The sequence below is a fragment of the Orcinus orca genome, chromosome 6, assembly GCF_937001465.1.
Source record: "Orcinus orca chromosome 6, mOrcOrc1.1, whole genome shotgun sequence".
Lineage (NCBI taxonomy): Eukaryota > Metazoa > Chordata > Mammalia > Artiodactyla > Delphinidae > Orcinus > Orcinus orca.
Window position 1 is genome coordinate 13,679,322 of NC_064564.1, and position 27,595 is coordinate 13,706,916.

A 27,595-nucleotide genomic window follows, 5' to 3' on the forward strand; every position below is an offset into this window, starting at 1 on the left:
AGTACTGTTGACTGCTCCAGACTGTTCCTTCTCCCTTTTCTCATTCTCAGGGAGACAGTGGGGCACCTATGGTCTGTACTATCTATGGAAATCAGAGGATCTTCCTAGTGGGTATCTTCAGTTGGGGCATAAGATCTGACTTCAGGGGGAGGCCTGGTATGTTTGTGTCTGTGGCTCAATTTCTTCTGTGGATCCAGGAATAGACAGAAAAGGAGGGGAAAGCCTACATCATCTCAGGAGCCCAGAGAAGTTCCCTGCCTCGTGTTCTGCAGTACCCCTTATGGTTAGGCTTGGGGTCTCAAATGCTGCTTACCACCATGTTTACTGGTGATAAATCAGGTCACTAAGCTTTGGACCCACACTTTCTTCTCCTCCTCCTTCTCCCTCCTCCCTGCCCATCCTTACACAAGCATTTATGGAGCATCGACTATAGGTTAGCCCCTATGCTAGACCCTGGAAGATAGTCATGGACTCAGTTCTCCATGAGAACTAAAAAGAAACAATGGCCTTTGACAAGGAGGTCAAGAAGGCTTTAGGACAGCGTTGTAAAACCAACCTCGAGAAATCACTTCCTGTTTCTGGGCCTTGGTTTCTCTATCTATGAAGAAGGAGATTTGGTCAGATGAGTCCTAAGCTCTTTCATCACTCTGACATTCTGAATAACTTCTACTTTCTCTCATGGTTCACAACATCACCTAGCTAACAACGGGCTTTAATACCATCAGCTCAGTGCTTAACGGGGACCCAAACACAGGGAGCTCCATTTCCCATTACAAATGCTTTAATCTCCTGGGCTATTCAGGAAAGAAAGTCTATGGTAGACTTAGGATCAGGGGTTTCTTGTCCTGTGTGGAGTTGAAAGTAGGGAGATTATGACTTGGGACTTAGAGACCACACGTTTCTTTCCCTCCCTTTAATAGATCCAAACAAGGTTAGGGTAATAAGGTGGCTTGGCCTCAACATCTGCCCTTTCGTACCTGTGGATACTGAATGAGGGTCACTGTGGAGTGGCCAAAGCCATGACTCATCAAGTGAGAAAGGATAAAAATCCAAGGACAAGAAAGCAAGCAGGTCCTTTCACTGAGAGGAACCAGAATAGTTTCTGTGGCCAGACTGAAATACAAAGGATATGAATTTGTTTTCAGAAAACTGTGAGGCAACTATTAAATATAGAATGGATAAACAACAGGGTCCTAATGCATAGCAGAGGGAACTCTATTCAACATCCTGTGATAAACCATAATGGAAAAGAATATGAAAAAGAATGCATATATCTGTGTAACTAAATCACGTTGCTGTACAGCAGAGATTAATACAACACTGTAAGTCAACTATACTTTAATTAAAAAAAAGATTATGTCCCCATGTTAGATATTGACATTGTGTGGAGTGACTGGCAAGCCAGAATGAGAGAGGTATAGACTGTTATGAATCTGAAGCAATCTGCCTTTGGCAGCAGAGAAGTCCTATTTGTAAAACAATTCCTGCCGTGCCACAGAGTCCTAGTAAAGAGTGAGTACCTAGTCATGGGACACCAAGTAACTATGTGACCTGGAGCTGCCCTTCATCACCCACCAAGTCACATGGTTTGACAGGCCACCAACACTCTAGCTTCTGATGGAAATTTAGGAATGGGCTCAAGCAAGTCTAAGTGAGTTGTATGAACGCATTGCCCCGCACGTCACCTGCATCTGTTGCCACAAAGCTTCCCTCTTAGCTTATAAATTGACTTAACAAGAGGCCCTGTGCCAGCTGATGATAGAGGGAAAATCCTCAGTCCTGGTTCTGCTCAAGGTTAGCACTGCATGATGTGGTGCAGGGAAATACCTCTGCGGGCAGAGCTTTGAATGGTGCACTTGACCATCTCATTTCTATGAAGAAATAGGTGGTGTGAGGTAAGGCCTCTTGGGCAGCGATGAATAGGTTGGCTGGTTGGTCAAGGGCTTGGAAGGAGAAAGACTGGAAGATTGAAAATAAGAAGGTCTAGGGGAGAGGCATGTGGATGGACCTGAGAAGAGACCTCTGTGCTTTGCATCAATGCCCATTAGGAAGCATTCACTGCAGGGGAGGTTCGAAGCAATGAGGAAGATCAATACTCACAATGGTGGCCTGTGTAAGCCACAGTAAGAAATTGATCCTACCTCATGGCCTGCTATACATGGACACACATACACACGGAGCTAAAGTTTCATGAAACATGTCCTTCCTTCCTTCCTTCCTACATGCTAATTACAACCCACTAAATTGATATTGTGACTCAATAATAGGATGTGAAATGAGTCATCATTCGAAAAATACTGATGGAAATCAATCCTACCCTTCACTTTACTTTAAGGATACTGAGCTCTACAGAAGGCAAGGTTTTGCTAAAGGTTATTAACAGATCCAGGACTAAAATTCATATTTCTGACTCTCAGATCAATTTATTTTCTGTGTTTTAGTAAACATCTATGAAGGCTAAAATTCAACAAATATCCTTTAAAATGCATAGCTGAGCCTACAGTAAAGGAAATGTTTAGGGAACCAAAATCAAAACAGAAGTAAGAGTCCAGAGTCGTTATGCAGACTAAAAAGCCGACAAGAGGTATAAATCCTGACTCTTGGGTTTTACTGGTCATGTAGGGCAGTGGTCCCCAACCTTTTTGGCACCAGGGACTGGTTTTGTGGAAGACAATTTTTCCACGGACCGGAGGGGGTATGGTTTTGGGATGATTCAACCGCGTTACATTTATTGTGCACTTTATTTCTATTATTACATTGTAATATATAATGAAATAATTATACATGGTAAGAGCAGTGAATCCCACGGGCACGAGCATGTTGCCTCACTTCTGTTGCATTATAACCAGCTGATCAGAAGTTGCGCCCAGTGGAAAACCATATGATGAGTAACTAGGCACTTAGTGGGGTGGCAGAAGCTCTGTGAGCAGGGAAGACACATCCATATACAGAATAAATGCCTGTTTCTATGATGAAAAATGACTGCTTACTCCACAAGGGAAGAAGTCAAGTGTTATCAACCTCCCACGAGATGGGTTATGTGTTACATCATCCTCAGCCTGCAGACGATGTGGCCACAACAGGGTCTTTCAAGGATACTGAGACTCCTTATGGAAATGTACTTGTCAATGCCTAATTTAACATGGTGTCCTCAGGACTCATGTAAGGGATGGAGTTAGGGGGTGGGTGAACAGGTCACACTTAATACATCCATTCTGACATTCCTATCCAAGATTTTGTATTCCTTCTTTTATGTTCTACAGAAGAATTCCGTTTAATGTAGGCCATTTATTTTTGTCCAGGGTTTTAGTCTGTCAACTAAACAAACAGAGCCATTTCTAGCTGCTCCGGAAAATCCATCTGAACGCAGATTTTCTCTTAAGTGCACCCAAATTGATAAATGTGGCCACATCACATTTACTTTATCCTTTGTTCAACTCCCTTAGAATCTCTTCTCCCACACGATCCTCCGGTGTCTACAAACATGCATGAGCAGAATGTCGCAGTTCTTCTAATGTGTATAGTATCTTCTGCCGGGTCGGATGAACTGATCCCCTATGAAGTCTATTGTGATGGCTCTATTTATGGTTCTGACTGCCCTGGGAGGTGGTAGGGATGGGTTATGGGGAGAATCAGCACCCCCTGGGAAAGTATTTCAGTTAAGTCATTACAAAGTCTTCATGGAAAAGGAGACTAGCCTTCCCAGAAAGGGGTAGAAGGGCTGCTTCTGATAGGAACGGAAGCTCAGTGGGATTTGAGGTTTTATTTTATATTTATTTTTGGCCGCACCGTGCAGCATGTGGGGATTTTAGTTCCCTGACCGGGGACTGAACCCTCACCCCCTGCCTTGGAAGGCGAAGTCCCAACCACTGGACCGCCAGGGAAGTCCCGGGATTTGAGGTTTTAAAGTACACTAATTCATCTTAATCCATCCAAATACTCCATTGCCATTTTCTTGGTCACCTTCTTTTCCAATGAATCACCTTTCATGTAAGCACCTAAAGAAGTCATGAATTCAAGTTATGTTGTCATCCTGCTACCTGCAGGAAGAACTCTGGGCCTGATTTTTGATACAGTAGATGAGAGATTCTTTTAGGGCGGCTGTAGAAACTTCTCTGGGCCTTAGATGATGCCTTTGAGTTGAAAATGTAAAACTCCAATATTATTGTTGCTGTTTTTCTGGTAAACTTTCCATTGCATTCGGTGACAGTAGCCCTTGTACTTATCTCTTCCACCAGAAAGTTCTATTGTAAAAACCACTTGTTCTCCTTTAATAGGATTCCAAGAACGACAGGTAATAATTTGAGAGACTGTTTTGACACTGCATACCCTGGACTCCCAGAATCGCATTTTCCACCAGTGACGAGGTCATTACTGCCTTCAAATCAAATCAGGCCTGACAAGGAATCTTCAATTCCCATCTTTGCAGTTGTATTTCCCGAAACCACTTTCAATACCAAATAACTGTATCAGTCAGGATTCTATCAGGAAAATAGAAAATACTCTATGTATCTCAAACTGAAAGGGATATAGTACATAGAGATGGATGCTCACAGAACCATTAAAAGGGTTTGAGTGCAAAGACCAGGAAAAACAGTTGCTTGCTTCGAGAAGCTCTGTAAGTCTCAGGAATCATAGGAACTCACTGCTAATGATCTTATTATTCTCTGCAGCATTAGAGTAACAATTTGCCTGAGGACATCCAAAGTTAATGGCAAAACCTCACAACCGTCTTCTGCTGAAATCTGCATGCCTGTGTACAGTGCTAAGGGAAGACAATGTTTCTGTCTTCTGCCTCCTAAAACTCACCTGAGAATCTAAATTTGAAGCCTGTTGGGACTCTGAGAAACGTGACCAGCTTTCAGCATCTACAATTCTTAGGACAGTTTAGAAAGGCAGAGATGGGGCTACACATCAAGATACAATATCTGGCACACTGATAAGCTAAATGTGGAAAAGAGACGAGCAACCCCTCAAATAGTCCTATGAGAATTAAGCGAGATGACACCTGCAAAGTCCTAAGCACAGTATATTATATATGTGTAACTTAAGTGCTTGACATTTTAAGTTTTTGGTTGCTGAGTCATCCATTCTGAAAGACATCCATACTGAATAAACATATTGCCAGCTGTACGACACGGCCACCAGCAGAACAGCCAGATAAGGAATCAGGCTGGTGAAGGTCCTCACCCATGAAGGTCTTTTCCAGAAAGCCCCGGGTAACCTACATAACCGCTTGAGTGACCTATTTCTTCCTTCCTGCACCCTAATCCCTGGTCGCGTGCTTTAAATTAGTCAATAAAGAATGAACTTGTGAGACCCTAGACTCCCTACCTTCAACCCTAATAAAAGCAGATCCCCGGATCTGTTCTCTCTCTCTCTCCCTGCAGCCTGGTTGTGTGGCCCCTCAGGTGTGCTGTGTGCCCTCCAGGACCTGTGAGTAATAAATCTTGTTCTTCAAAGTTCCCTGATGGTTTTTGCTGAAGCACATCCTGCAATCCTAATACGAACCACAAAGGCTGGTCGCGCCACACACTGGGGGAGATATCTGCGGGGGCTGGCTGCAAGTAATATGGTCTGGACGAGTGCCACCAGCGTTCCTAGCTGACAGCCTGGCTATCAATAGGCTGAGACCAACACATCACCAGGAAAAGCCTTACTGGGCAGCTGGCTATCTTTACCCGTCCTGAAATAAGAATGGCTCACAGCTTTCAATCCTATTCTCTGGGAGGGAGCAGGAGACGATGCTGCGCAGTAATTTTCCATTTGTCCCCATTTTACCACTACAAATGCACTGGCTGTCCTTCCCTGAGTCCCGGGAGGCTGGTTCCTCAGGACTGGTCACCTGGGGGATCCTAAACGTCACGTGGCTTGCCCCGGGCAATGGGAGGCACTGGCAGGCACGAGGTAGGAAGGGAAGGGGTTGGGGTATTTCTTCCCTGTCCCTTCTGGTTGGGGCCACTGGGCTGCCAGTGGCAGGGTCCCTCCTTGACCCAGTTCCTGCCAGGATCTCTCCTCCGTACCTGCCGTTCTCACTGGATTCCAGCAACTAGACTTTCTGTCCTTGTCCCTGTGGCTGAAGGCTGTGGCCAGTCTCTGAAATGCCCTCCTGCACGGGGACACTTTACGATCGACGCCCACAGCTCTCTGTCCCTTCATGAAAGTAGCTTCATTTCAACTTTCTGAGTGGAATTCGACCTCCTTCTGGGACCCTCTCGAATCCCTCTGCTCAGGGCCGTCTCCCTAAACACCCCAGCCCTGAGGGTTTGGAGCCATCAGCCTCCTTGTTTCCACCTCAGTGGGCTGGATGGAAATTCAGAAAGTCACGACAGGGCTCAGCACAAGGTCAGGCCATGGATTCATGCTGGACTCAAAGACTAGACCCACCCGCCCTTCCTGGCAGATGTGAGGACTCCATCCCCATGAGCCACCGGGCCGTCAGCAGTTCCCTTACTGGGGACACAAGTCCAAGGTCCCACCGCGCACCCCTGTCCAAAATGGAATCAGTGAACCTGGGTCGCGTCTCTGCTGCCTTGCGCTCAGATACCCCGAGCAGCCTGTACCAGGAAAGAAATAGGGCACAGCTGAAATCCAAAAGGGAAAGGAAACGGGCTAAGATCCATGGGGAACAATGACGAGTTCTTCATCCGTCTCCTGCCCCAAATAGCTCTGCTCTCCTCCCCCACTGGTGTTTACATGTGTTCCTTGCCTGGCAGCAGATGCCACCAGGCCTTAAACTGGGTCACAGAGGGCGGTGAGGGACCGACCAGGCCCTCAGGCCACGTCCTCCCCTGCCCTCACTCCCCAGAGGCTCCAGCCTGGAGCGGCAGAGCCCGGACCCCAGGTGGCCCCTGCCCTCCAGGCATCCTGGCGGGGTCCCTGCTGCCCAGAGCCTCAGCCGGCGAGGGGGGTCCTCTGTCCAGCCTGTGAGGGGGCAGAGGGGTCGGCACTGGGTGCTGCTGCAGCCTCCCCGCCCCCTCCTGCCCCGCCATCCCCTCTCACCGCAGCCAGGCGCCAATCCCCTCAGGGACCCCAGCCTCCCCAGGGCAGCCGGGGAGCCACACGGCCCTGCTGCTTCCCCTGGAAACAGGGTGGCTTCACACAGAACCACAGGGCCCAAACCTGGGCTCCCGACACCCACGGGGGCAGAGGTGATGTAGAGGGTAGAGCATAACTTACAGTCAGAACCAAACCCAATCAAACCCAACCCAGATTTCAGACCCCAGCGCCCTGGGGCACACGAAGGGAGAAGGTTGCCCAGAATAACCCAGCAGGGAAGTGGCCGAGCCCGGGCCCCAAGGACCGCTGCGCAGCCCCAGCCACGTGTCTGCCCCTCCCATCCTGACCTCCTGGCCCTCCTCCTTCCCGGGATCCCTGCGCTTCGGGTCCTCATGGCGGCTTTCCCCCCACAGGTTCTGTCAGAGCACGGCTTTGGCCTGATCACCACCGACATCCGGGAGGGACAGACTTTCTACTACGCAGAGGATTACCACCAGTAGCAGTACCTGAGCAAGATCCCCAACGGGTACTGCAGCCTCGTCCTCAGGGGCACCGGAGTGTCCTGTCCATGGAGTATTTATTATGGACCCAGAATTCACATGTTGGAACCCTATCCCCCAGTGTGTCTGTATTTGTTGATGGGGCCACTAAGGAAGAAATTAAGGTTAAATGAGGTCATAAGGGTGGGGGCCTGATCCTATAGGATTAGTGTCCTTACAAGAAGGCATAGCAGAGTGGTCTCTCTCCATCCATAAGCCTGTACTGAGGCCATAAGAGGACACAGTGAAAAGGCAGTGTTCTGCAAACAGGGAAGAGAGGCCTCACCAGGAACTGGGTAGGCTGTCACCTTGATCTTGGACTTTCAGCCTCCAGAACTGTGAGAAAATAAATTTTTGTTGTGTAAGCCAGCAGTCTATGGTATTTTGTTATGGCAGCCTGAGCAGACTAAGCCAGAATTAAAATGGAATCTCTCCCCACGTGGTCAGCCCTTGAGATCACAACAAAAACACTTTCAATAAAGCAGGCAATTCTTTTGTGGTTCACAGTGGCTTTTTGAAGTGCACAAAGGCATTTTTAAGAAGTCTGGTTTTTGACATATAATTTAAATTTAGTAAATTACCTTTTTAAGGGGTATGGTTCCATGAATTCTGACAAGTGCAAGATGGCTATGTAACCACCACCACAGTCAAGACACAGAACTTTTCACCACCGCAGAAAGTTCTGCGGTGCCCCTTGGAACTCATCCCCCTCCCCAAGTCCCAGCCCCTGGTGACAACTGATGTGCTATCTCTGCCTGTCTGTGCATCATACTGAAGGTAGCAGTTATCCAGCTCCTTCAACTCAGCAGAAGGCACTGGAGGTTCATGGTTATAGCATGTGGTCTGCAGTCAGTGGTCTGCTCCTTTCTATTGCAGAGGACTATTGCTGTTGTCTGGATGGACCACCGGCTATCCACTCAACTGACAGACATGTAGGGTGTTAGTTTTTAGTACTTATGGATAAAAACACCATAAACATTGTGTACGGGTCTTGGTGTGGACATGTGTCTTCATGCAATGGTATTTTGATAAAAATGTGAATTCATGCACATACGTGCTGGGAGATTTGGGGATTCTTTGGGATCTGAATGAAGATCACGCATATGCTGTGTTATCCTGTTCAGAACTCTGGGGCCAGCCATGGAAGCCACGTGGTTAAGCCTGGTGACCTTGGGAATTCTTTATCTATGCCCTGTTCCACCTCATATGAACATGTGCCCTCCAGGGCCCCAAAGTTTGCAAACACTTATAGCTGCAATGAAATGTTTGTATCTGCTGAGCTCAAATTCGTGTTGTTTTCTAGAGAACAGAGATAAGGAGGCTGTGTCTCCCATTTCAGGCCCCCTCCTGGCAGAGAAAAGATATGTTAGGTTGATGAATTCTAATGCTTTGCTTATAGCTATGAGATGGATAGTAAATGCTTGTTATGTTAAAACTCCACATCGAATAACATGAACTAACTTCCTAATATTTCATCTGCTGTTCGCTTATTCTGATAGGATATCCCCAAGAGCTTTAAAAATAAATTGTAAAGCCTTAAAAAAGCTAGGAAAAGAAAAAGTCCCATAGTCATTTTCCCTAAAATGGAAGTCCATTATGCATAGAATTCTGGAAAACATTTACACCTACAGCTCTTGCCAATCTTTAGTAATAATACTTGTTCTCCACACACCTGTCGCATTCATGGTGATTTCTCATGAGAATATATCTGTGGCTGTATAGTGGGGAAGACTGTATTCAGAGTCGAACTTTATTTAATAAATTGGCCTGTCTACTGCTCAATCTTGCACATTATTCCAACTCAACATATTAGTCTGAACTATTCGAATTTGCCAGTATTAGACCACTTTTGAGCTACTAAACCAGCAACTCTATATGGTTTAACTTAAAACTTCCTACGGTTCCCATACCTTTGCACGCATTTTCTGCCCATCTAGAATGCTGTATTAGTTCCTTAGGGCTGCCATAACAAAGTGCCACAAACTGGGTCGTTCAGAACAACAGAAAGTTATTGTCTGGAGTTCTGCAGGCCAGAAGTCCAAAATCAAGGTGTTGGCAGGGTCGTGCCCCCTCGGAAGGGAGGGATCTGTTCTAGACCTCTCTCCCAGCTTCTGGCAGTTCCTTGCCTTGTGGCAGCATAACTCCCATCTCCACATGGCGCTCTCCCTGTGTGGGTTTATGTATCCAAATTTTCCCTTCTTGTAAGGACACCAGTCATAATGGATTAGGGGCCAACCCTGCTCCATATGACCTCATCTTAATTAATTACATCAGCAATGACCCTGTTTCCAAATAAGGTCACATTTTGAGGTACTAGAGGTTAAGACTTCAACAGATGAATTTGGGGAGGACACCATTCAACCCATAACATATGTCTTCTGGCCCTTCCCTAACATCATCTCTCTCAGTGGACTGACTCAGCCCAGACAGGGCTTATTTCTTCCTCTAGAGAATCTTCCCTGGTGGCCTCTTTCCCCACCCACCACACACCTGTGCTCCCCCCACACTGGGTTGGGTGCCCCTCTGCAGCTCCCAGTGATACACTTGTCCCAGTGTATTAAGGTGGTGTCTCTGCTCACATGTCCCTCCCAGATTCTAGGAGATGGAGAACAAATATTGTTTATCTCTGCATCATTCTCCAAGCCTGGCGTATAGAAAATGCTCTGTAAAGTGCTAGGTCACCTAGTGGACAAACAAATGAATGAAATATATGAACAAAAGCCACCCTGCAGCCCATCTATGCATGGGTTTTGTATTTTATGCACGTCTTATTCATAGAAACGGCTGGTCAATGTGCTTTCCTTTTCTGGAAGACATGAAATTGGTAGAGAATTAAAATCGTGGGCTTGGTATTTGCCAGGTCCTAGATACATGCACTATCTCACTAATCCAACAATATATTGATGTAAATATTATGACTATCCCCATTTTACAGATGAGTAATCTGAGGCTCAAAGTTCAGGTCCCACTGGTGATGTGAGCTCTCTGCTGTAGGATTCTGAGTCTGTGCTTGCTCCGCTGTATCACCTAACTTGTTTGGACCAGCAGCCTCAGGTCCCTTCTCCTGAGGAAGGCCTTTAACTCTTTTTTTCCTGATGCATTAGTGAGTCTGAGATGCCCTGATTTGCAGGAGCCCATCTGGTGTGAGGTCCTCCCGCTCCACTGCCTCTGCCCCTGCTTCCACACGGCCCTCCACATCCCAGAGGGTTGGCTCATGGAATCATCAGGCCCTGGTCCAGGATGCCTCCTGGCTGCCTTGTCTGGACTGTGCTGGCTCCACCCAGTGCCCTATTGTGACCTGGGCATCAGGCTGGGCTGTGAGATTGCAGACACAGAGAGTGAGGCCCTGACTCGGTCTTTCTGAATTGGACATGTGCAGTCTCACCTGAAGCTCCTCCATCGACTTGAGTAAAGACCAGGGCCAATGACAGGACAGAGGGACGGAAGAGCGGTGCTTCTGCTGCCAGTCGCCCTGCTGCTGCCCTGGTCACACGGCGGCCTGGCACGTAGGTCTCTCATGGTGTTCTTGGGTCTGTGCCTCTCCGGGGCTCTCTCTCCTCGGCGGCCAGGAGAATCACTTGGGGAGCTTGTTCAAAAGGTCAAGTTCTAGGATGTCGATTGTGTAGTACTGGGTGGGATCTGAGGAACTGCACTTTTAATAAGGCCCCTCCAGTGAATCTGATGCTGGGGCCCCTGGACCAGACTTTCAGACCATTGCTCCCCACACACTCCCAACTTTAAAGTTACACGTGGAGAAGCCGTGTCTGCGTCTGTATGTGTGTGTTTGTGCATTTAACATCTATGTTAGGTACCAGAGTTTTCCAGAGTGAAGGGCCAATGTAAGTAAACCATTTGAGAGGGGTAACTAGCTGTCCATCTGGAGATGCTACCTAGCCACGTCCTGCAGCTTTAAGGCCCTGTGTGATCAGAAAAAGGAATTTCTCGGCTGCGTTCTCCTTGAAAACATCCTGAAGGATCATGTGGAGCCTAACTGGTCTAATGCAAAACACAAATAATATAACTGTAATGACGGCAGCGTCTTAATACCCACTATGGATTCATCTCCCTGAGTCCGGAGAATTTATGGAGCCTCATGCTATGCTGTCAGTTTGCTGGTTGACAGATATCAAACCTCTATCACGTGCTGGGAGCTGTTTTAGGAGAGAGATGTTTTATATCAGAGAATGACACACTCAATTCCTACCCTTAAGCAGTTTTGCTATCTAGTGAGGGGAGGGAAGTATTAAACATAGAAATGAATAAATAAATAAGTTAATTCCAGCTCCTGTTAAATGGTATGAAGCAGATGAAACAGGCTAATGCGATGGGAGGTCTGCAGGTGGGAGGTGAGACTGTTCTAAGAGGTGGTCATGGAAAGCCTTCCTGAGATGACAAGACTTGGGCTGAGACCCATCTGATGAGAAGGAGACGTATTTCCAAGCAGAAGTGACAGCAAGTGCAAAGGCCCTGAGACTGAGTGAGCGGGGTATGTTTTAGAGGCAGAGAGGCCAGTAAAGTTGGGGCAGAGTGAATGGGAAGGGGCCACTGGAGAAAGACGGGCTCGTAAAGGCCCAGTGAGGACCTTGGATTTTATTCTGGTCACAGTGGGAAGCCTTCAGAGAGTGAGAAATGAGAGGTGCTTGAGAAAACATTCTGGCTGCTTCAGAGGATAGACTGTGTAGGAGTGGGGATGCAAGAGTGGAAGGAGGGGGACGAGTTAGTGGGCAGGACAGGATGACGGCCTGGATGGGTTTATAGCAGGGGGGATGGAGAGGATGGCTGGTGAAGGACATTGTTTGGTAAAGTTGATGGGACTGACCGATGCACTGCTCGTGGGGAGTGAGGGAAAGAGGAGACGTCAAGGATAACTCTTGCCTAAGCAAACAGACGGGTGTGGTACCATCCAAAGAACTGTGGAAGGCTTACAAGAAAGATGTGGAGTGGGGTCAGGTTCCATAGTTCAGTTTGGGCCACGTCAAGTTTGAGGCAACTCTTAGACGTTCTTGTGAGATACTGAGTAGGGCAGTTGGTTAATGGGTTGGCAGCTCAGTGGAGAGGCCTGAGAGGGTAAACGTGAAAACATCTGTATAAAGATGATATTTGAAGCCTGGCTAGGATGAGATACTCTAGCCAAAGTGCATAGAGAAAGAAGTGGTCTGAGGATTAAGCCGTGAGTTTTGGAAGAAGAGGTGGATTTGGCAGAAAAGTATGAGAAGGAATGGCCACTGATGCAGGAAGACGACCAGCAGGTACATCCTCCCACTGAAATGTTGCCCAGAGATGACCCCAGATTGAACCAAAAGTCTTGGGCAAACCTCAGACTTCTCTCTCCTTGGTCCAAACTAGAATGAAACCAAATGTCATCTCTCTAAATCAATGTGACATGAAAAAATAGGCATTAGACTGTGTTAATACTTATCTTTGTATTAAAGATGAGGACATTGAGGCTCAGAGAGGTTAAATCAGTGGCTCCAAGTCACACAGCTAGCCAATGGAGCCGACTCAGAACTTCTGACTCCAAATCTCACTCCTTCCCTCTTCACCAGGCACCCTGCCAGCTAGGAAATTTCCAGGCTAAAACCAGTGCCTTCTGCAGACTTGAGTTGTTTCTCCAATCATGCTTCTCTTTTTCTCATGGTGACCAATATATTGAAAGGGTCTTTTGGGGCAAAAAGAATTTCTGAGACACCCTGATGGTGCAGGCAAAGAGAAGACACTCAACTAAAAAGCTGAGATGAGACCTCCCTATCTTAATTTGTTTGGTCACATCTCTGGGTCTGGATCAACCAGTCACTTGGCAAAAATCTACAGTCTGCAGTGATTTCACTGCAGTGGGATTTGCAAGGGAAGATTTCTGAACTCCCTCACCAGGAGTTTGATCTGTAGTGCTGGCGGACCTAAGACTTCATTTGGTTTTTTATCTACAGACTATATATATAAACCCCTTAGACTCCCAGGAACTCTCCTAAGATTCACAACCATGGGTCTCTTATTTTTCCAGGCCAGCCCCAATTCTAATTTTCAACAAAGTTGAGCCATTGAGCATGTAAAAATATAGAAGAACTTTTGGACTTGCATAAGACTTTTCATGTAAATACATTCACATTTCAGTCTGCATGACCACTGGCAGCCTGACATCAATATCAATACAGCATTTAAACTGTTGTACTGAAAATCACATACCTCTTAAGGAAAAATTCAGAATAAGGAAGCTAAAGTTTGCTTCAATGTTTATATGTAAGAATTTTAATAAAAATATTTATTTATTTATTTATTTTTTGCGGTACGGGGGCCTCTCACTGTTGTGGCCTCTCCCGTTGCGGAGCACAGGCTCCGGACACGCAGGCTCAGCGGCCATGGCTCACGGGCCCAGCCGCTCCGCGGCACGTGGGATCTTCCCGGACCGGGGCACGAACCTGTGTTCCCCGCATCCGCAGGCGGACTCCCAACCACTGCGCCACCAGGGAAGCCCCTTATGTTTTATATTAATGTAATTTAAGTAAAAATGTTTCCCCCTCGTCATTTTAAACTGTAAAAGTAGAGTATTTTAGAACTGGGAAAAACCTTAGAGATGATTTTATTGAGTCCCCTCATTTTAAGGTGAGAAAACTGAAGAACCTAGAGGTAGCCTATTCCACTATAGAGAACTCTATGAAGTGCATTTTTATATTGAAAAATATACAAATTCCCCGGGCTCCCAGGGACTCCCCTGAATTAACCACAGGTCCCAGATTGTCCAGGTCACCCTCAGTTCTGTGTAATGTCCAACAAAGTGTAATGTAACAATATGGCAGAATTTTTATACTGTAAGATCTTTTCATGCCAACATATGGTTTTCACCCACTGACACTGGATCTGAGCAAGTCTGATACCACGTCTTTAAGAAAACCCTGCAGGAGTCTGAAGCCCCGACCTTTTATGTTCCCTATAATGAGGCTTCCCAACATGCTAGTTACTCACCTCTGAACACGCTCCACTTGTTAATGCTATTCTTACACCTCGAGGCCCCAGACCAACGACCGTCAAATGCTACAGTCTAGGAAGTGGAGTGCTTATCGGTCAGGTCATCTCATCAGCATCTTGTGGTTGATATTTTCATATGAAAAACTTCCAAGTCAAAGCTCCTCTCACAACCTCGAGTTTGGGATCTATTATTTTTTTTGACTGGAGTTGCAAGACTTTATTTCTAGTCCTTGTTGAGTTCAGTATTGACGGTTCATGCCCAGGACTCAGATGTGATCAGATAGTTTTCAATCTCTATTCTGTAATCTATTAAATATCAGTTCTTGCTCAGTTTTGTGTCATGATTATGCACTTTTTTCCCCAAGTGTAAGACGACTTTCTACCCATTTAGGTTTTAAAGGCATCTGTTAGTACCAGCTTGGCCTGGTATCCTACTGCCGCTCCAACACCTCCGAACCATCAGCAGAAAATGCCAACAGATCTTGCTTTCCCTTTTGTGTTGAACATCTTGTTCTACACAGAGGGTGGCAGGCTGCCACTGCCCACCAATCAGATAGCTCCAGGTGAAACCTTCTTCCCACCTCACTCAGAAAGCCTCCCTTCCGGGATACAGTCAGTGATCAAGGCTTTAGATGTAATATCTCAGCCAGTTTGATGTTCGCCTTAGAGAGAAATCATCCAAACCGCATACCAACATTTTAGCCAAATATGATTCTCAAAGAATTGAGTGGATGATTTGCCGAAATATAGACATACCATGTAAGCTACGAGCAAGATGAATAAACAGCTGGGCTTTAGAACCAGACATACCTGCCCGAAAGATCCCCATCTGTCACTTGTAAGCTGAATGGTCTTCAGCAATCACGTGATCTCTCCAAGACTGTTTCTTCGTCTGTGAAATGGGGATAATAAACCACAGCTCAGAGGTTTGCTGGCATTATTAAGTGTCTCTCACACACACAATACAGAGGCTGACTCATGGTAGGTGCTCAGTAAGTGGCTCTCATTTTGTAGCAAAAGATTAATATATGGGGCTTTTAAATTATTAAGCCAATTTGACTACTAATCACTGGTAATTCTGTTTAAATATTCACAAACTATTATTTTAATTAAGTATTTAAAAAATTTTCCAGAGATCCAGCATTGTTTTCTTGTATATTAAGTCCAAGATTCCCTTGTTGGCTCTGAAAATTCAACCTTTTCATCTGAGATTGGGCTGCAGGTTCCTTACAATGTGTGGTCTTCCTTGACAGGAGCAATGGGAACCCCTCACAGAGATTACAGTTTAATGGGGGAAGTAGACTTCAACAGTTTCACAAATGCTTCAGCACTGTTGCTAGTGTCCTGAGGGGAAGGTGGGGTGTTGAGTAAGAAAGTTATACTGAGGGTAGCTGGTGTAATCTTAAAAGGCAAGGAAGGAGCTAAGATTTGAGGGATACACAGGAGTTACACAGGCAAAGAGGAGCAAGACAGATGAGGGAGGAGCCTGTCTTTCTGGCAGGAGCATGGGGAAGAGCCCCGAGATGGGAAGAAGCAGAGCACTTCCGGGGAGCTGAAGGGCCCGGGAAGTCGGAGGAGAGAAACCCAAAGGCAGAGATGAGAGGCAGCAGTGGTGGTGACTGGTGGTGGTGCCGATGTGCAATGGCGGCGGTAAAACGTGTAGTGCTGAGTGGTGTGGTTGATGGTGATGTGTGGTGGGGACATACATGGTGGCGAGGCTGTGTGGTGATGAGGTTGTTGGCTATATGGTGTGTGGTGATGGTACCATGTGTGCAGTAGAGACGGTTTGAATAGATATACCTCTCAAATGAGACTCTTCTGTGAAATATCATGAATGTCATGGACTTTTCTCCCCAGGTATAAGTATGGTTAACACTTAGGCAGTTTGCCCAGTGGTTATGAGAACAGACTCCAGAGACAGACTGCCTAAGTTCAAATCTCAGCTTAGTCATTTATTAGCTGTTGGTCTTGGCCAGTTGTCCTAACCTTAAACTTGCCTTTGTTGTCTACCCTTTAAAATGAGATGATGATAATTTCAACTATCTTGTGAGGTTTTTATGAGAATTAATTAATTTAGAACAGAATGGTGCCTGGCAAGTAGTAAGCAGTCAACATTTTAGATTTTATGATGTTTATTGTTTCCCATTACTCAAATGATGTTGGAAACCCACTAGAGGCTGTCAAAACAATCCTATCACATAGGAAATGCCAAAATTTAAATTTCTCTCAAGGTGCAGCTGGGATGATCTTTAGAATTAAAACTGGGTGAAACACGGTGGTGTGCAGAAATCACAACAGAAAATGCAGGAATCAGCTGGGAAAGGAGGGGCTGGTCAATTTCCCTTGGGCTTCCCTACTAGGGTGCAAGAGCAAGATCCGGCCCCAGGGCTCGTGGCTGTGTGCCCTTCCTCACAGGCCCTCAGACGGAGACCCTTCCAGGAGACCCTTCCAAGAAGCACAACTACGGTGAAGGCACCCACAAGCACAATCTCGTAATTGTGGTGCCCTTGGTAGGTGTGCAGGGTATTGTTTTTGTTTGACGGATCTCCCACCTGGTAGTAAACTGGCTGAGTCACTGCTGTCTGTGTGCTGGGGGGTGAGAAAGGGGCATCATACTTAAGTGTCTTCCAAGCCAACCAACCTTGACTGTTGGGCGCTGGGTCTCTCCTCCCTCTTCCTTCTTTCTGCTCTTAGTGAAATGTGGCCAAAGAATAAACAGTTCTGAGAAGTCAGAAGCTTTGGATATCATAGGCGGGGTGCCTGCAGACGTTGTAGATTTCCCATGGCAGACGCGTATCCTTGACGGTGGGAATCATCTCTGTGGAGGATCGATCCTCAGTGTGTGGTGGATTCTAACTGCAGCCCATTGCTTCAAAAACAAAAATAAGTAAGTGTTGCAGATAGAATTTTTTTTCATACCAGTGTGGTAGAATATTTGCCCCGACATGCCTATTATTCACGTTCATCAGCCATAAAACAAAATACCAGGAGGTAGACACCTGTGTTAAATATCACACTTTGCAGGTGGAAAGAAACCGTTCTCCTCCTAGGGTGTTGCATGGCTTGCTGTGTGGGACCTACACTGCAGAGCAAATGTTCCTTGGGCTTCTCAGCATTTTGCCAGGTGCGTGTAGTCCTGGTCCAAACCCCTAGAGAGTCCCTTCCTAAGCATTTGCTCTCACTCAGGGAGAGAGTGGGCTGACAGAGATCACGGAGTTGGAGAAATCATAGAAGGATTAGGCCCTGAGGGCAGGGTGCCAGGCCTGGCTGCATGGCAGAAGGTGCTGTCTGAGTCCCAGCCTACAAAATATTTTTGCAAAACTTCCAAGGTGTCTGTGATATCGCCAGTCAGCTTTTCTTGCAAATCAAGTCCCTCAATTACTTATGCCATAGTATGGCTTCCCAGACATTTGTTGATGAAATTTACAAGTGAATTTGCCCAAGCAAAGAGCTGTCAGGGCAAGAGCTGGTTGGCCAGAGGGCAGGCTAGGCACTCAGGTCAGGCTCCTCCCCCCTGGCTCCGTGTCAGGTGCAGAGCCGCAGATGCTCTCAGGATCACAGTCTCACACGAGTGCAGGTATTTTCTCCTAAGGCTCACCTTTCACCCTCCCACCACTTACCTGTTTTCTCTTTCTTTTGTTTTGGAATAAGATCTACCTTGGAGGTCGTGCATGGTAAAGGAAATCTTGACACCGAAAACCTGACAAAGATAAAAGTGGACAAGCTAATTACTCACTATTATTTTGACAGCTGGTTCTACATTAATGACATTGCTTTGCTGTTGCTCAAATCCCCACCTAACTTGGGTGTCAAGAAGCTACCCATCTGACTTTCAGAGGTCACTGACACAGAGAGCTGGAGAAACTGCTGGGAGACTGGATGGGGCACTACTAGTAAGTTACTATAGCCCAACGGGGAGGTGGGGTGGCACCTTGGCTGAGGTTTGCAATGAGAAGCAAAGTCTGGAGGCTCTGCTGGCCTCAGGAGGTCAGCCTCGTGGACCACGATGACCCTTCTGCTCAGTCCACATGGGAGCCATCCTCCCTGAGCGCATGTAGCAAGTCTTAGGTCCATATTGTGAAACAGGAACCCTAAACAGGGCCTCAGGGAAAACCCAGGCAGAGGTGTTCAGAGGCTTCAGGGTGGTTTGGAGGAATGCGGAGGGACATACCAATGGGAAAAGGGGCTGGGCTCTGGGAAGTCCACGCCAATGTCAGCCAGAGCAGCTCCGTTCCAATTGATGGTGCCAGTTCTGCCCCCTGTGATAAAGGGCTCTGTGGCTAAAATCTCTGAGAGCCACAGGTCCAGGCGAAGGAGGAGGGGATAAACCGAATGTAAATTTGTCCTTCTAGATTTAACCTGTAACCTACTCCTGCCAGTTTGCCCAGCCAACCCACAAAATGGGGTCCTTTTGTCTTCCTTCTTGGTGAATGTGACTTTCCCCATAATCAACAGAGCAGGAAAGATCATATTCCACTCAGTACTGCTCTTCCAAGGAGGCACCCAAAGGGCTCTACGTGGATTCCCACGTGGTCCCAAATCTCAGAGCTGTGTTAGATTCCTCCTTGGGAGTTGCCCTTAGAAGCTTTTCAATAGCTTCGCAAACAAGGCCACCTTCTTAACTTAGAGTTCCCCATGCTTCAGTTACCTCATTTTCTTTGAAACTCCTCTATGATTCAGGCAGTGTTGTAGGCTCCGGGGATTCAGCAACATACAAAGAGGAACACATCCCCATCTTCGGAAGTGGACGTTCTAGGAGTTGGGCTCAGCTAGAGCCCACAGGCAGTGAACTCCTCAAGGACCCCGACACAAGCTTCAAGCCCATCTTTTTGTGCTGTGGGTCCCAGGACAGAACTTGTCATCGTGGGTTCTCTTTACATCCTCATGGATTTGAATGAAACTCCTTTTTAGGACCCTAGCTGGAACCTGGCACCCTTGGCGGGGTGAGAAAATGGTTCACTGAGGCTGAAATCCAGTAGAGACCCAGTCCTAGGAGCTCTTGATTCAGAGAGGGTGGGCTCAAGAGTCTCCCGGACACCCCTCCTACCCCCTCCTCACCCAGTCCAAATCTGGGTCATTGCCGGGGCCACAGAGCAGTTCCCTTGTTGTTGAGGTGAAAAGACATGATGTGGGTGGGTCCTCCAAAGGGACCACGCTGCGCTCAGAGTTCTCTCCCCATCTGTTTCTTCTTTGGGTCAGTTCCTAAGCGAAGTACGGAAACAGTGCTCTGGAAAGTCAACATCCAGCTGATCGAGTGGGAAACATGCGTCCCCACGACGCCTCTGCTCACCACGAGCATGCTGTGCGCCGGGGACCTTCAAGGTGGGAAGGACACCTGCAAGGTAACATAGCTTCTCCATGGCCTGGAGAGGGGCTGACCCAGAAAGCTGGCCAGCAGTGCCAGGCTACCTGGCTGCCTCCTTTCTCCTCTGGATAGGAGGTGGATTAAAACAACAGAAACGTGGGCTTCCCTGGTGGCGCAGTGGTTGAGAGTCCGCCTGCCGATGCAGGGGACACGGGTTCGTGCCCCGGTCCCGGAAGATCCCACATGCCGCGGAGCGGCTGGGCCCGTGAGCCATGGCCGCTGAGCCTGAGCATCCGGAGCCTGTGCTCCACAACGGGAGAGGCCACAACAGTGAGAGGCCCGCGTACCACACAAAAATACAAAAAAAACAACAGAAACGTGCTCTCTCCCAGAGGCCAGAAGTCCCAAATCAAGGCATCGGCAGGGCTATGCTCCCTCTGGAGGGTCTAGGGGAGGATCCTTCCTTGCCTTTTCTGGCTTCTGGTGGTTTCGGGCGACCCTGGGCGTTCCTTAGCCTGTAGGTGCAGCCCTCCGGTCTGTACCTCCATCTTCACAGGCCTTCCCCCCTGTATGCGTGTGTCTCCTCTGCTCTCTTCTGATAGGAATACCAGTTATTGGAGTAGGGCCCATGCTAATCCCGTAGGACTTCATCTTAATGGAACTAATTACATCTGCACAGATCGTATTTCCAAGTAAGGTCACATTCTGAGGTTCCAGGTGGACATGAATTTGGGAGGGATGCTCTGTAACCAAAGGCAGGCTGTGCAGGCCAGCGGTTAGGGCTGCAGGCTCCCTTAGCTTCCCTCCCAGCTCCTCTACTCACCGCCTGGAGTCCCCTCTGTGCCTGTGCCTTTTCAGATTTCCCCATCTGTAAAATGGGACTACTAAGAGTCCTCTTAGGACTGCTGTGAAGATAAAATGAGTCAATACACAAAAGCATTCAGAGGAGCATAGTGCAGAGGAGGGTCACGGTAAACACTACGAATATTGTTTTCTCCATCATCATCTCTTACATCTGTTCAGTGCTCAAGAGCATACAAACTGCTTCCACAAATACATCAAACTAGCTCTAGGAAGCAGGCCTATTTTAGATGGGAAAAGGAGGACCAGGAAAGCGGACAGCCTTGCAGAAGACACACCAGCAAGGTCAATGACAGACACCGAGTTCCAACCAAGGCACGCTGACTTCAGGGGTGAGAGCCATCTTTTGGGTTCCAATAGAAACCGGGCTCAAATCCAGCAGCCCAGCACGGCCCCGCCCAGATGTGCCTGGTTCACCCACCGCAAAAATGGTGGGAGCCGCCAGGGAGTACAGGCTTGCTATGTATTAGGGCCAGGCATAGTGTTTTATAGGTGTCATGTGCTTACCTTCACACCGTGGTCCTGCGGGAGAGGTACAATCATCACCAGCCTAAAAATGAGCCTCAAAACCCTGAAGAAAAATTTCACATTCTCTCAACCACGTATTCACCCTGGGATCTGAACCAAGGTCTGTTTGGCTCCAGAAATTTAAATTCTTAACTGTACGTCTTTCACATAGATCTCATCATCCCTAGAGAAGCGAGTGTCATTCTTCATTTTAAAGAAAGGTCATGGGAATTTCCAATGACTTCAAAGAACTGGATGAAGAACAGTTTGGTTCAAAGGAAGCTGATGGGCACAGCAATTTGCTCATGATAACAATCTGGTTTAAAAAAACCAAATAAACCCATACCATATTTGGGGGGCATTGTTGTTTGTTTTGTATTTTTGGCATATCATTAAATAGTGCTTCTTTCTGACTCTTCTATGTGTTACTTAATATTTTCAAAAATAGATCTTTGTAAGCTGTGAGACACTATGTACCGCCTGATCCTATTTCTGTAAAATAATAATGACGTATTTGCATACATGAGGATGTGGAAAGTTACATTTGGCTGAAGAGTTGCCTCTGCATGGTTGAAATTAGAAATGTGGTTTATTTCACCAGTACACAGTAAAGAAAATTCCAGGGGTACAGAGGGGTGTACAGTGAAGAGGAAGTTTACCTCTTATAATTGTTCTCCTGTTCACTCCCTAGAGAAGCAATGTTAACTGTATCTTACCTGAAAATTCTTCTTATACACAATCGTGTGTGTGTGCTTATATATAAATTTACTTATATAACTATGGGTATTCTTCATGTTCTTTTCCCATACCCCAGTTTTCTGATTTTTTGATGAAGATACATTCTTCTTTTTTTTTTGAAGATACGTTATTCTTTAATAGAAAATTTTAAATGGTCCGAAAGGTTTGGGGGTATGAAAGGCAGTGTATTCCTTCATTTTCATGTCAATGACGTCTGCTCCACCTGTGCTTATTTGACAATCTCTTCCATGATGCTTTAAAATTTGTAAATTGTTTAAAAATTGATGTTTTGAACCACAGTCTAACATTTTGACCCAGTTTTTGTACTTTTTGTGTTCTGTATATACAGTCTGTACGCCTGCTGTCTTCAACCAATGACCTAGTATAAGGCATAATGGATTCTGGGTTTCAGTTTTTACTTTTTGCTATCGTAAACAGCACAGAAAGAGCAAAATGAGGTCTTTCTGGGGAAATTGAAAGAATTCTGAACAAACAAAAAAGTGCTTAGAGGCAGAACGGATCAGAAAAGCACTCCTTGGTATATCAGAATGAATGCATGTCACAGGATGATGATGATGATGGATATTTATTTTTTGACCAAATTGTCATTCATCACCATTGCTTTTGACCAAACTGTTCGCTCCCTTTTCTGACAGTCACAGAGCTGGGAGTATAGGCATGTTGTTGGAGAGCCCATCAAAGGTAGAAACATCCACCCATCCTCCAATGACACCAGAAGTGCTTTGTGCCTCGCGCCAGGCGCCCACCCCTCAACAGGCTGTAAGAGCAACTTGCCACCATCCCTTCCACTCCCAAACAACTCTTCTCTCCTAGGGTGACAGTGGGGGGGCCTCTGGTTTGCCAGAAAAAACCCAACACAAGCAAATGGTACCAGCTGGGCATTGTCAGCTGGGGAGTGGGCTGCGGCCGGAAGAAACTATCTGGAGTATACACGAAGGTGTCTAGTTATCTGTCATGGATTGAGAAGGAGACGAAGCTGTCAAAAAGGCCCTACAAGCATGAACCGGACTCCAGGGAAAGTTTGCTTCTATCACCCTGGGCCATCTTGTTACTGTATTTTGTGATGTTTCTATTATCCCCATGATTAAACACTGCATTGCCTCACAACCAAGTGTCCTTCTCAGTCTGGGGGGTAAGGTCAAGGGTGGGGTGCAGGTTGCGAGGAGGGATTCTCATATGAATAGCTGTGCCTGAAATAATCATATACCTATAGGAGCGCTTCAAATATACCTGGGACCACTCAGAGGCCTATGGTTCCCCTGGGACTCAGGCAGGTCACCAACTTCAGCTTGAGGCCTCTCCAAAGTTTGGGTGGAGCATCTTTCCACAGGGAGGGGTATGCCAAGGATCTCTGAAACAGAAGGCCTATTCTCTCCCTCTCTCACAAGCAGATATCTTCCACAGCTTCTTTCATTTCCTTTGCTCCTGCAATGAGAAACATTACAGCTCCTTGCTTCCCCTTCATTTGTAAGCTCATCCCTGAGACCTGCAGACTTGATCTCTAGAAGGGTCCTTGTTCTTTACTTTCCTTTGCGTCTACCTGGTTCAGAGCCTCAGTACATGCTGCTTTGGGCTCTCAGAGACCATGAGTAACAATGCTGAGATTCACGATCAGGAAATCACTGACGAAGAAATGTCCTAGAGATGAGGTGGGAAAGAAACACACAGCTTATTGGTTTTTCTGTTGTTGTTATTGAGTTGTATGAGCTATTTGTATATGTTGGAAATGACGCCCTTGTCAGTCCAATCAAAAAATAGGCAGAAGACCTAAATAGACATTTCTCCAAAGAAGACATACAGATGGCCAACAGGCACGTGAAGTGATGCTCAACATCACTAATTCTTAGAGAAATGCAAATCAAAACTACAGTGAGGTATCACCTCACACCAGTCAGAATGGCCATCATTAAAAAGTTTACAGATAACAAACGCTGGAGAGGGTGTGGAGAAAAGGGAAGCCTCCCACACTGCTGGTGGGAATGTAAATTGATACAGCCACTATGGAGAACAGTATGGAGGTTCCTCGAAAAACTAAAAATAGAGCTACCATATGACCCTGCAATCCCACTCCTGGGCATATGTCTGGAGAAATCTCTAATTTCTAATAGGGGTGCATGCATCTAATAAGATGCATGCACCCCTATGTTCATAGCAGCACTATTCACAATAGCCAAGACATGGAAGCAACCTAAATGTCCATCAACTGGTGAATGGATAAAGAAGATGTGGGGTGTGTGTGTGTGTGTGTGTGTGTGTGTGTGTGTGTGTGTGTGTGTGTGTGTGTGTATGTATATATATATAAATATTACTCAGACATAAAAAAATGAAATAATACCATTTGCAACAGCATAGATGGACCTAGAAATTATCATACTAAATAAATCAGAAAGAGAAAGAAATACCATATGATATCACTTATATGTGGAATCTAAAATATGACACAAATGAACTTATTTACAAAACAGAAACAGACTCACAGACTTTGAGAACAAAGTTAACGGTTACCAAAGGGAACGGGGGTGGGGGAGGGATAAATTAGAATAAAATTTTTAATCTATTAACATGTCCTTAGAAGACTCTGCATGGTCTGGCTCTTCCTACCTGAGATACTTCTCCACAATACCTTCCTCATTCACACTATTCCAGCCCCACTGGCCTTTCTGTTTCTCAAACACCACAAAATCCCCCCTGTCTTGGGCCATTTATACTTCCTGGTCCTTGTATTTGGAAAGCTCTTCCTTCAAGCAACCACAGTGGGGATGCTGACAGGGATTAGGGATAGCTACTCCACTTAAGCATTCTTGAGGTGTTTAGGGCACAGCAGAATTCCAAGAGGGAAAAGAAGAAATGGGCTATATCCAGGGGGAACCATGTCTTATTTCTTAGTCCATCTCCTGCCCCTAGAGCTCCGCTCTCCTCTCCCAACTCGTGTGTCCGTTTCTCCTTTGCATCATTCAGATCATTCAGTTCTCAACTTACGTGTCACCACCTTACAGACCTCACCGCTTCACCACCTCCCCTAACCAGCGTGGCTAACACAGCTCTCAACACAACTCCTAGTACCCAGACACAACTTAACATCTTGCCCTATTCACCATCTTCCTACCATTTCTCAGGACCAGCAATTATCTTACTTATTCATGTGTTTACCTGTTTATTGTGTACTTCCCCCATCCCTGGTCTTGACTATAAAGACTCTTTAGGGCAGGGATTCCATGTGTCTGCTCTCTAGAATAGCCCCTGATGTGACAGCTGTAATTGGCATGTTGAAAACAGCTATTATTACTAAAGTTGCAAGAAGCTAGAGGTGTACCTGTTTTCTAAAGATTTCAATCAGATTTCCTGTTTGGGGGAAAATGATTCTTAAGACTTTTTCCCTCGCAAGCTCTTTGAGAGCTCTAAAATTTATCTTACAATACTTAGAAATATCCTACCTAAACAAGTAAAAGACAGATGAGATATCAGACAGTTTGTATTATTAGACTGTAGACTTTTATTAGAACAAGCACTTCTCATAGCTGTGAGCAAAGCGTTAAAATTCATCAAGCTAACTCACATCTCTTCTCTGCCACGAGGAGGGCCGAAAAGAGAGAGAAAGCCCTTTACACACGTATAGGATCAGCTGGGCAAAGTATTTCAGTGAATGATTCATTGTGGCTATAAATGTTTGCAAATTTTAAGGCACTGGAGGGCAGGAGGGCTTGTGAGGTGGGACAGGGCACAGATAAAGGATGCCCTATCCCCTCCAACGATCTCCCAGCTTGGTTCCCGCGGCAGGCACCCAGGCACAAGAAGGGTGAACACTGATTATTCATTATTCTCGTTCAGACACCAAATGAACCAAAAAATTTCACAGCTCTCCTCCCACCATAACTTATTAGAAGATAAATTACATGTTATCAGCTTGCCACTGCACTTCATGTAAATTACACCTCAATAAAGCAGACTTTTATGAATGCCTTTGTGCACTTCAAAAAGCACCTGATGGTGAATGAACCACAAAAGAATTGCCCGATTTGTTGGAAGCATTTTTGCTGTGACCTCAAGGGCTGAACATGTGGGGAGAAATTACTTTTTACTTTTTAATACCCAGAGGGCAGGACACTCCGGTGCCCCCGAGGCCGCAGTACCCGTTGGGGATCTTGCTCAGGTACTGCTGGTGGTAATCCTCTGCATAGTAGAAAGTCTGTCCCTCGCGGATGTCGGTGGTGATCAGGCCAAAGCCGTGCTCCGACAGAACCTGTGGAGGGAAAGGCGCCATGAGGACCCGAAGCGCAGGGATCCCGGGAAGGAGGAGGGCCAGGAGGTCAGGATGGGAGGGGCAGACACGTGGCTGGGGCTGCGCAGCGGTCCTTGGGGCCCGGGCTCGGCCACTTCCCTGCTGGGTTATTCTGGGCAACCTTCTCCCTTCGTGTGCCCCAGGGCGCTGGGGTCTGAAATCCGGGTTGGGTTTGATTGGGTTTGGTTCTGACTGTAAGTTATGCTCTACCCTCTACACCACCTCTGCCCCCGTGGGTGTCGGGAGCCCTGGTTTGGGCCCTGTGGGTCTGCGTGAAGCCACCCTGTTTCCAGGGGAAGCAGCAGGGCTGTGTGGCTCCCCGGCTGCCCTGGGGAGCCTGGGGTCCCTGAGGGGATTGGCGCCTGGCTGCGGTGAGAGGGGATGGCGGGGCAGGAGGGGGCGGGGAGGCTGCAGCAGCACCCAGTGCCGACCCCTCTGCCCCCTCACAGGCTGGACAGAGGAACCCCTCGCCGGCTGTGGCTCTGGGCAGCAGGGACCCCGCCAGGATGCCTGGAGGGCAGGGGCCACCTGGGGTCCGGGCTCTGCCGCTCCAGGCTGGAGCCTCTGGGGAGTGAGGGCAGGGGAGGACGTGGCCTGAGGGCCTGGTCGGTCCCTCACCGCCCTCTGTGACCCAGTTTAAGGCCTGGTGGCATCTGCTGCCAGGCAAGGAACACATGTAAACACCAGTGGGGGAGGAGAGCGGAGCTATTTGGGGCAGGAGACGGATGAAGAACTCGTCATTGTTCCCCATGGATCTTAGCCCGTTTCCTTTCCCTTTTGGATTTCAGCTGTGCCCTATTTCTTTCCTGGTACAGGCTGCTCGGGGTATCTGAGCGCAAGGCAGCAGAGACGCGACCCAGGTTCACTGATTCCATTTTGGACAGGGGTGCGCGGCCAAGCCCCAACTTGTGTTTTCATGATGGAACTGACCAGGCTCTGGTCAGTTGGTCCATTTAAGATGACGTCCTCAAATCGGCACAGCACAGGGAATCCAATTTAATACTCAGCACGAGTCCCTGATTTTCCCTGAGAACCTTCACCTTCTTCCTAAATGTCCGCCCAGCCCTCTGCGCCAGAATGAGGCTGACTGCGGATCTAACGCCAGGCAGACCCAGGAGGGGTAAAGGAAGGATCCTGACTAAGGCGGGCGGGTTGGACCCCGCAGCTCAGAGGCGGCCCGTTCCCTTACAAGGGTTAGACAGGAGAACGGCGAGCCATTCTGACTTCAGTTCTGGCAGTTCTGTGTAAACGAGCGATTATCGAGGGTTTACCACATGCCACGCTCTGGGTTAACTTCAGCCTCACGGCAGCCGGCTGAAGGAAGTATTGATGCTATTATTATCGTCCATATATAAAAGTCTGTGTCCGATACTGCGTCTTGGC

General features: G+C 47.1%; 2 protein-coding genes across 11 annotated transcripts in view; both read right to left on the reverse strand.

The window, feature by feature from the left end:
* PRSS55 (serine protease 55) overlaps nucleotides 1-27,595 on the reverse strand; it is a 161,833-nt gene that overhangs the window by 38,897 nt on the left and 95,341 nt on the right. The window contains exons 1-5 of one of the 4 annotated variants that reach the window (XM_033429858.2): nucleotides 21,175-22,657; nucleotides 19,150-20,711; nucleotides 18,122-18,201; nucleotides 17,143-17,370; nucleotides 15,312-15,393 (exon numbers count right to left, since the gene is read on the reverse strand). In XM_033429858.2, the coding sequence (XP_033285749.1) occupies nucleotides 15,312-15,330 (19 nt within the window). In that variant the 5' untranslated portion in view covers nucleotides 15,331-15,393; nucleotides 17,143-17,370; nucleotides 18,122-18,201; nucleotides 19,150-20,711; nucleotides 21,175-22,657. Of the gene's footprint in view, nucleotides 1-15,311; nucleotides 15,394-17,142; nucleotides 17,371-18,121; nucleotides 18,202-19,149; nucleotides 22,658-27,595 lie in introns of those variants that run through there. The other 3 variants (XM_033429859.2, XM_049711253.1, XM_049711254.1) reach the window with 3 other exon arrangements.
* The window catches only part of MSRA (methionine sulfoxide reductase A), a 371,273-nt gene continuing 369,080 nt past the window's right edge, over nucleotides 25,403-27,595 (reverse strand). For all 7 annotated transcript variants that reach the window (XM_033429865.2, XM_033429864.2, XM_012533340.3 and 4 more), the window contains one exon: nucleotides 25,403-26,173. In XM_033429865.2, the coding sequence (XP_033285756.2) occupies nucleotides 26,009-26,173 (165 nt within the window). In that variant the 3' untranslated portion in view covers nucleotides 25,403-26,008. The remainder of the gene's footprint in view (nucleotides 26,174-27,595) is intronic.